This window comes from Coregonus clupeaformis, chromosome 31 (genome assembly GCF_020615455.1).
Source record: "Coregonus clupeaformis isolate EN_2021a chromosome 31, ASM2061545v1, whole genome shotgun sequence".
NCBI lineage: Eukaryota > Metazoa > Chordata > Actinopteri > Salmoniformes > Salmonidae > Coregonus > Coregonus clupeaformis.
The window spans coordinates 35,851,710-35,861,709 of NC_059222.1; the positions used below are offsets into that span (position 1 = coordinate 35,851,710).

Below are 10,000 nucleotides of genomic sequence, written 5' to 3' on the forward strand. Positions count from 1 at the left end.
CTGACACACACAGACACACACTGACACACACAGACACATTTATCCATTCATCCATCCATCCATTAATTTATTCATCCATCAATTCATCATTTCTTCATTAATTTACTAATCTGATACTGAGACTGAAAAGTCACTCACAGGTTCTTGATGTCTGTAGCTCCTCTGAATGCCTTCCTGGGGATAGACTGGATGTTGTTTTCACTCAGATCTCTGTGAAGACAACAACATGAGGACGTTAGATCAAAGACACTGTTACCCAACCTCTAGAAGCTAACACACACATCACCCAGCCACGATAGATAGAGGGCTATGTAGGAGGAAAACCACCAGCCAGGATAAATAGAGGGCTATGTAGGAGGAAAACCACTCAGCCAGGATCGATAGAGGGCTATGTAGGAGAAAAACCACCCAGCCAAGATAGATAGAGGGCTATGTAGGAGGAAAACCACCCAGCCAGGATAGATAGAGGGCTATGTAGGAGAAAAACCACCCAGCCAGGATAGATAGAGGGCTATGTAGGAGAAAAACCACCCAGCCAGGATAGATAGAGGTCTATGTAGGAGGAAAACCTCCCAGCCAGGATAGATAGGGGGCTATGTAGGAGGAAAACTACCCAGCCAGGATCAATAGAGGGCTATGTAGGAGAAAAACCACCCAGCCAAGATAGATAGAGGGCTATGTAGGAGGAAAACCACCCAGCCAGGATAGATAGAGGGCTATGTAGGAGAAAAACCACCCAGCCAGGATAGATAGAGGGCTATGTAGGAGGAAAACCACCAGCCAGGATAGATAGAGGGCTATGTAGGAGGAAAACCACTCAGCCAGGATCGATAGAGGGCTATGTAGGAGAAAAACCACCCAGCCAAGATAGATAGAGGGCTATGTAGGAGGAAAACCACCCAGCCAGGATAGATAGAGGGCTATGTAGGAGAAAAACCACCCAGCCAGGATAGATAGAGGGCTATGTAGGAGAAAAACCACCCAGCCAGGATAGATAGAGGTCTATGTAGGAGGAAAACCTCCCAGCCAGGATAGATAGGGGGCTATGTAGGAGGAAAACTACCCAGCCAGGATCAATAGAGGGCTATGTAGGAGAAAAACCACCCAGCCAGGATAGATAGAGGGCTATGTAGGAGGAAAACCTCCCAGCCAGGATAGATAGAGGGCTATGTAGGAGGAAAACCACCCAGCCAGGATCAATAGAGGGCTATGTAGGAGGAAAACCACCCAGCCAGGATCGATAGAGGGCTATGTAGGAGAAAAACCACCCAGCCAGGATCGATAGAGGGCTATGTAGGAGGAAAACCACCCAGCCAGGATAGATAGAGGGCTATGTAGGAGAAAAACCACCCAGCCAGGATAGATAGAGGGCTATGTAGGAGAAAAACCACCCAGCCAGGATAGATAGAGGTCTATGTAGGAGGAAAACCTCCCAGCCAGGATAGATAGGGGGCTATGTAGGAGGAAAACTACCCAGCCAGGATCAATAGAGGGCTATGTAGGAGAAAAACCACCCAGCCAGGATAGATAGAGGGCTATGTAGGAGGAAAACCTCCCAGCCAGGATAGATAGAGGGCTATGTAGGAGGAAAACCACCCAGCCAGGATCAATAGAGGGCTATGTAGGAGGAAAACCACCCAGCCAGGATCGTTAGAGGGCTATGTAGGAGGAAAACCACCCAGCCAGGATCGATAGAGGGCTATGTAGGAGAAAAACCACCCAGCCAGGATCGATAGAGGGCTATGTAGGAGAAAAACCACCCAGCCAGGATAGATAGAGGGCTATGTAGGAGAAAAACCACCCAGCCAGGATAGATAGAGGGCTATGTAGGATGACAACACTGTGAGAGCATTATGACACATTGGTGGTGGATGAGCTGAGTTTCCTTCATAATAATAATAATAATATGCCATTTAGCAGACGCTTTTATCCAAAGCGACTTACAGTCATGCGTGCATACATGCTCTTTAACATGAATAGCAACTATGCACAAAGGAAAAAGCTATTTTAGTCTGAATGAAATGGCCTTTTTGTACTTCATCGTACAGTAGTTCCTAACAAAGAGCTGAGCAAACCACTCAGCTGTGAGTAAAAGCTTCCTGAGGACTAAACTCTCTGTAGCGGCATTATATTCTTCATCAAGATGAAAAGATGAAGAGAAAAAACACAAGTCATTCATCTGTATAGCTGTATCAGTGCCAAAAAGCCCTAGGTGTGGAGCGTCATGCAGAGGGCTACAGTATAGTAGGTAGCTGTATTATTTGGTGTTCACTCATGCTAAAACGTTCCCTAAGGACCCTTGTGAGACCTAGTGAGAGGTATCCAACTCAGTGCCTGCACAAAAACCCTCCAAACAGGCAAGAGAGGTCCTGTTAGGACCTACATGGTGAATACATAAGGCTGGAGTGAAAGTTTGCATGTGTGTGAGAGAGAGGGTTTGTGTGTGTGTGTGTGTGTGTGTGTGTGTAGAGCGAGAGGTGTAGAGTGAGAGATGGAGTGAGTGGAGGGGAGGAAGGAAAGGGAGAGAGAGAGAAACACTAGTAGTCATAATTTTAATTAGCATGTCTTTGTTTTCTGGTTAATGGTGTTCTAACCTCATTCAGAGAGAAGCTGCCCCTCTTACTGTGAAACAAAAGGAGCTCCTGTCTTACTCCCACAGCCCAACAGACGTAAAGAGAACACTCATGGCCTCCTTTACATAGGCTTACAGAAGACACACACACCATATCCCCCCCCCCTCTCTCTCTCTCTCTCTCCCTCCCTCTCTCTCTCTCTCTCTCCATCTCTCTCTCTTTCTCTCTCTCTCTCTCTCTCTCTCTCGCTTTCCCTCCCCCCTCTTTCTCTCTCATTCTCTCTCTCTCTCTCTCTCTCTCCTTCCCTCCCTCCCCCTCTCTCTCTCTCCCTCCCTCCCCCCTCTCTCTCTCTCCCTCCCTCTTTCCCTCCCTCTCTCTCTCCCTCTCTCTCTCTCTCTCTCCCTCCCTCTTTCCCTCCATCTCTCTCTTTCCGTCCATCTCTCTCTCTCTCCTTCCCTCCCTCCCCCTCTCTCTCTCTCTCCCTCCCCCCCTCTCTCTCTCTCCCTCCCTCTTTCCCTCCATCTCTCTCTTTCCGTCCATCTCTCTCTCTCTCTCTCTCTCTCTCTCTCTCTCTCTCTCTCTCTCTCTCTCTCTCTCTCTCTCTCTCTCTCTCTCTCTCTCTCTCTCTCTCTCTCTCTCTCTCTCTCTCTCTCTCTCTCTCTCTCTCTCTCTCTCTCTCTCTCTCTCGCTCTCTCTCTCTCCATTTCTATCTCTCTCTCTTTCTCTCTCTCTCGCTCTCCATTTCTATCTCTCTCTCTTTCTCTCTCTCTCGCTCTCTCTCTCCATCTCTCTCTCTCTCTTTCTCTCTCTCTCTCTCTCTCTCTCTCTCTCTCTCTCTCTCTCTCTCTCTCTCTCTCTCTCTCTCTCTCTCTCTCTCTCTCTCTCTCTGCATGCTGGGAGTGTTTGGTGCTGCTGGGAATTGTTTGAGTGAGTGCTAAGTGCGAGTGTTGTGTAGAGTTAGATATCCTGGGTTTTCCTTTTCTTGGTGATATCCTTTTTTCTTCTATGCATGATTAAGGTTATTATTTCTATTTTCTTGTTGTGGTAGAATTAAGTATATTGTTTTTCGTGTCGAAATTACCCTGATTTTGGTGGGGATGGCGGCCCGAATGGGGACGCCGTCCCTGTCACTTCGGCACGGCTTTAGGTGTGTTACTGAAGCTACTGTCACGGTGGAGGAGGTTCCTGTCGCCGTAGGAGAGAAGGTAGGATATGAGAATGTTGCTTATGCGTCACGGATGAATAAAGCGGTGGTGGTATTTCTTAAAGAAGAGCGCCTTGTTGATCGTATGGTTGTGCATGGCGTACTTCTTAAAGGAATGTTTATTCAAGTTACGGCGCTTTTTTCTCCGTCAACAAGGGTAACGATTTCAAATGTACCGCCGTTTATTCCAAATGAGCTATTGAGCGCGAGTTATTGCGCTTTGGGAAGTGTCACGCTCTGGCTCCGGGACTCTGTATGTTGAGCCAGGGTGTGTTCGTTCTGTGTGGGTTGTTTCTATGTTGGGTGTTCTAGGTTGTTGTTTTCTGTGTTGGCCTAAGTGACTCCCAATCAGAGGCAACGAGTGTCAGCTGTTTGCTGGTTGTCTCTGATTGGGAGCCATATTTAAACTGTCTGTTATCACTTTGTGTTTGTGGGTTCTTGTTTCGTGTTGGTTGTGTTTGACCGTTTACTGTCACGTTACCGTCTTTTGTTGTTTTGATCGCGTTTCACTAATAAATGAGTATGTTTGCCTGCAACGCTGCGCCTTGGTCCTCTTCATCTGTTCTAGACGATCGTGACAGAAGAACCCACCAAAACGGGACCAAGCAGCGTGAAGAGGAGAGAGGAAGGACCTGGGATCAGTGGAGTAGGAGTTTCGACTGGGCCCCGCTAAGTGAAGAGAAGAGAGGCTGGTCTATGGAGCAATGGATTAAGAGTCTTGACTGGGCCAAGCCAAGTGAAGAACAGAGAGGTTGGACTTTGAAGCAGTGGAGTGAGAGTCTGGCGAGAACTAGGGAGGCCTGGTCCACGGGGAGGAGAGAACCCCAGAAAATTTTGGGGGGGGCTCACGACGTGGACTACGGGGCAGCCGGAGGCCGCGATGGAGCGGTCCAGCGGGTGTGCAGAGGAGGCCGCCAGGTTAAGGGGGCCACTGGTCACAGAGGAGAGGGAAAGTGTGGAGGCACGGCGAGAGGTACTGGGGTGTGTTACCAGTCCGGTCCGGCCCGTTCCTGATCCCTGCGTAGGGCCAGTGGTGTGTGTCCCCAGTACGGTCCGGCCTGTTCCTGTTCCTCGCATCGAGCCTGTGGTGCGTGTCGTCAGCCCGGCCCGGCCTGTTCCTGCTCCCCGCACCGAGCCTATGGTGCACGTCGCCAGCCCGGTCCGGCCTGTTCCTGCTCCCCGCACCAAGTCTGTGGTGCGCGTCGCCAGCCCGGCCCGGCCTGTTCCTGCTCCCCGCACCAAGTCTGTGGTGCGTTTCGTCAGCCCTGTCCGGCCCGTTCCTGCCACTCGCACCAAACCTACGGTGCGCGTCGCCAGCCCGACCCGGCCTGTTCCTGCCACTCGCACCAAACCTACGGTGCGCGTCGCCAGCCCGGTCCGGCCTGTTCCTGCCACTCGCACCAAACCTACGGTGCACGTCGCCAGCCCGGTCCGGCCTGTTCCTGCCACTCGCACCAAACCTACGGTGCGCGTCGCCAGCCCGACCCAGCCTGTTCCTGCCACTCGCACCAAACCTACGGTGCGCGTCGCCAGCCCGACCCGGCCTGTTCCTGCTACTCGCACCAAGCCAGGGATGCGAGTCGTCAGTCCGGTGAGGCCCGTTCCGGCTCCACGCACCAAGCCAGGGGTGCGTATCGTCAGCCCGGTCCGGTCCGTTGCTGCTCCACGCACCAAGCCAGGGGTGCGCATCGTCAGCCAGGTCCGGTCCGTTCCTGCCTCACGCGCCAAGCCAGGGGTGCGCGTCGTCAGTCCGGTGCCTGATCAGGTACAGGTCAGCTGCTCCACAACGGAGCTTAAGCAATCTGCTCCGTTGATGTCCAGTCCAGATCCAGCCAGCGGGGTCAGACCGGACCAGGGGCGCTACGGGGGGATTATGGAGGGGTGGTGGTCAAGCCCGGAGCCGGAACCGCCGCCGAGGAGGTATGCCCACCCAGCCCTCCCCTGTTTTGCTCTTTTTGAGGCGCGGTCGCAGTCCGCGCCTTTAGGGGGGGGTACTGTCACGCTCTGGCTCCGGGACTCTGTATGTTGAGCCAGGGTGTGTTCGTTCTGTGTGGGTTGTTTCTATGTTGGGTGTTCTAGGTTGTTGTTTTCTGTGTTGGCCTAAGTGACTCCCAATCAGAGGCAACGAGTGTCAGCTGTTTGCTGGTTGTCTCTGATTGGGAGCCATATTTAAACTGTCTGTTTTCACTTTGTGTTTGTGGGTTCTTGTTTCGTGTTGGTTGTGTTTGACCGTTTACTGTCACGTTACCGTCTTTTGTTGTTTTGATCGCGTTTCACTAATAAATGAGTATGTTTGCCTGCAACGCTGCGCCTTGGTCCTCTTCATCTGTTCTAGACGATCGTGACAGGAAGTTTGCAAGTTCAATTAAGGTTGTCCCATTGGGTTGCAAACACCCGGCGTTGAAACAGATTATGTCGTTTCGGCGACAGGTGTTTATGTTTTTGGACTCACCGGAGCAGACTTTGGAGTTATCGTTTAAAGTCAAGTATGACAATAGACTGTATATGGCTTATGCTAGTACGGGTAGTCAACGGTGTTTTGAGTGTGGAGATGTTGGTCATAAGCGACATGCTTGCCCGAAAAGGGAGAAGGCAGAGGGAGGGGCGCAGGTGGTCCTCGTAACGCCTGGGCCCACTGATGTAGGAAGAGGTGGGCTGACAGTGGTAGAGCAGCCACACGCATCTGTTGCTGAGGAACAAGTTGTCCGTGTTGAGGGCACAGAGGTGCAACTTGTACCAGAGGGAAATGTTATGCAGCAGGAAAAAATTGTTGTAGAAGGTAAGGATGCATCTGAAGGGCCATTTCCTCAGACTGGTGAGGAGGTGCCCAGTACGAGTGCTGTGGTACAGGAGGGGGTACATGTGGAGCTAATCTCCCAGGTAGTGGACGAGATGCCCACTATGAGTGCTAGGGTACAGGGGGGGGTTCATGTGGAGCTAGGTTCCCAGGTAGTGGAGGAGATGCCCACTACGAGTAATGGGGTTCAGGTGGGGCTAGTCTCCCAGGTAGTGGAGGAGATGCCCACTACGAGTAATGGGGTTCAGGTGGGGCTAGTCTCCCAGGTAGTGGAGGAGATGCCCACTACGAGTAATGGGGTTCAGGTGGGGCTAGTCTCCCAGGTAGTGGAGGAGATGCCTGGTACGAGTGATGGGGTGCAAGTGGGGAGTGTTGAAAGGGATGTGGTAGAGGGGAGTCAGTGGTCTGTGGCCTCAGTTGAGGAGGATCAGGAGAAGGAGATGGATATCTCTCTTGATACGATATCAGCTGGTGAGGACTCAATTTACGATCTAGAGGAGGTAAATGGGTTTCTGGGTCAGACTTTTGGGAAATCTGTCAAATTGGCAGATTATTTTGATGTTGATAAGTTTGTGAGGTCAGCTGTGATGTTACAGAAGACGGTGGGGTTAGACCAGTTGAGTGAGAAGAAGCGGTTTCGCTTGAGGAAATGTGTTACTGCTGTTGCAGCAGCAAAAGGTGGTGGGAAACGTGGTCAGGTTAAGAGAAAATTTTAATAATGATGATGATTATGCCTCATAGGGTGTTCTATTCTCTTTGTCTGGTTTCTCTGTGGTATCTTCTGCTTTTCCTTTTTCAGTCATGGTACTAATTTCAGTGCTGGGGTGGCAATCTTGTTTTCTTCAGGCTTAGGGGTGACTGTGGTATCTACAACAGAGATTGTCAAGGGTCGGGTTTTATTGGTCAAGGTGGATGTTATGGGGTTTTTGTTTGTTTTTTTGAATGTTTATGCTCCTAATGAGGGTACAGAGCGTATTGCTGGTTTTGATAAAATAAAGGAAACCTTAAGACAGTGTGACCAAGAGGGGTGTATGGTTTTAGGGGGGGACTGGAACTGTACAGTGGATTTTACTGTTGTTCGCACCGCTGAAGAACCTCACCTGCGGTCAGCAATTTGTCTGTCTGGTCTATTAACTGAGTTTGAGCTTTCTGATGTGTGGAGAGTAAGGAATGCAAAAATTAGGCAGTACACATGGCTAAAAGTTAATGAAGGTCATGTCAGTGCAGCAAGGTTAGACAGGTTGTATGTATCTGAGCAATACTGTAGTAGGGTTGGAAGGTGTGACATTACTCCTGTGGGTTTCTCTGATCACCATATTGTCACTGTTGATATTCACTTGTCCTGTCCACGAAGGTCTTCATCTTATTGGTATTTTAATGTTAAATTGTTACATGATGTCATGTTTTGTGAAAGGTTTTTGTTGTTTTGGGAAAAATTGAGGGTTACAAAAGGGAATTTTGAGTCCTTGAGACAATGGTGGGAGGTTGGGAAGGCCCAAATACGATTATTTTGTCAACAGTATACTGCTCTGTCTCGAATTGAAGTTAAAGAGACTATCAGGGCCCTTGAACAGGACATTAAATCTATTGAATTGAAGTTGCTCACTCAGAATGACCCCGGACTAGTCATGAATTTACAGGACAAGAAACATGAACTGAGGTCGTTTCTGCATGAAAGAGTGAAGGGTGCCTTGATTAGGTCTCGTTTCGCTTCCCTCAAGGATATGGATGCTCCTAGTGCTTTTTTTTTAAACCTAGGACAGTCGACATTGCAACGTAAACAGATGGTCTGCCTTCGTCTCCCTGATGGGAAGGTGACCACGGATGACAGTGAAATGCGTCAACATGCCGTGGATTTCTATTCTGCCCTCTATAAGGCGGAGGATTGTGACTCTCTGTGTGCTGAACAGTTGTTACACAGTCTTCCTCAATTGGGACCTGAGCAAAGAGTCGCATTGGACTCTGACATTACACTACAAGAGCTGTCCACAGCAGTTATGCAGCTCTCAACAGGCCGAGCCCCTGGCATTGATGGTTTACCATCTGAGTTTTATAAGCACATTTGGGGGTCTATTGGGGAGGATTTTTATGAAGTGGTGTGTGAATCTTTTCATGAGGGCTCTCTTCCTGTATCTTGTCAACGTGCGGTACTTTCACTGTTGCCAAAAAGGGGGATTTGGCTCTCATAAAAAATTGAGACCTGTTGCTTTGCTGTGTGCAGAATATAAAATTGTTTCTAAGTGTCTCTCAAACAGGTTGAAAGAGTATCTGGGATTGTTGGTCCACAAGGACCAGTCCTACTGTGTACCTGATCGCTCTATTGTTGACAACTTGTTTCTAATAAGAGATGTTTTAGACATTTGTAAACTGTCTGATGTAAATGTGGGTTTACTTTCTTTGGATCAGGAGAAGGCTTTTGATCGTGTGGACCACCAGTACTTGTTTAAAACAATGAAAGCCTTTGGGTTTGGGGATGTTTTTTTGTCTTGGATGAATTTACTGTATGCTGGGGCCTCCTGTATGGTGAAGGTGGGGGGTGGTTTGAGTTGTCCCATCCCTGTCCAAAGGGGCATCAGGCAGGGATGCCCAATTTCAGGGCAGTTATATAGTCTGGCGATTGAACCAATGCTTTGTTTTTTTAAGAGCGAAGCTTACTGGTTTCTCTGTGCCAGGTGTAATGAAGGGTCCCACGATAGCACTGTCTGCGTATGCAGATGACGTGACAGTTTTTATTACAGGGGGTGAGGATGTTAAGGTTCTCTCAGACGCTTTAAAGGTGTATGAGGGGGCCTCCTCAGCTAGAGTCAATTGGGGAAAGAGTGAAGCGCTGTGGGCAGGCCAGCTTCAGATGGGGTCCGCTCCACGGTTACCAGGGGGCTTCAGTGGGGCAGAGATGGGATGAAGACTTTGGGGGGTTTTCTAGGCTCCGATGTCTTTCAGAAAAAGAACTGGGAGGGTGTAGTGGAGAAAGTGTGTGCCAGACTGTCAAGATGGAAATGGGTGCTGCCCCAGCTGTCTTATAGGGGAAGGGTACTGGTAGCTAATAATCTTGCTGCCTCTACCCTGTGGCACAGACTAATGATTTTACAGCCACCAAAGGGTCTGATACAAGAGCTTCAGAGGACCCTTGTCAACTTCTTCTGGTCTGGACAACATTGGATTAAAGCTTCAGCCCTGTACTTGCCACTGCACGAGGGTGGGCAAGGCCTGGTGGACATTTCTTCCAGGATCATGGCTTTCCGGCTTCAAGCAGCACAGAGACTGTTGTACAGTGACGGTTCTAGCTGGGTTGACACAGCCTACACATTGATGAGGAGAGCGGGCTGTTTGGGCTTAGACAAGCACCTTTTCCTCTTAAAGCTGGAGGGGGGTGAGTTGCCTGGCCTGACTCCATTTTATGAGTCTGTTATGCAGGCTTGGAGAGTT

General features: G+C 49.7%; 1 protein-coding gene across 2 annotated transcripts in view; it reads right to left on the bottom strand.

Annotated features, from left to right (window-relative positions):
* The window catches only part of LOC121547092 (slit homolog 1 protein-like), a 238,691-nt gene that overhangs the window by 116,644 nt on the left and 112,047 nt on the right, over window positions 1–10,000 (bottom strand). For both annotated transcript variants that reach the window (XM_045209881.1, XM_045209880.1), the window contains exon 5: window positions 139–210. In XM_045209881.1, coding sequence (XP_045065816.1) covers window positions 139–210 — 72 coding nt within the window. The remainder of the gene's footprint in view (window positions 1–138; window positions 211–10,000) is intronic.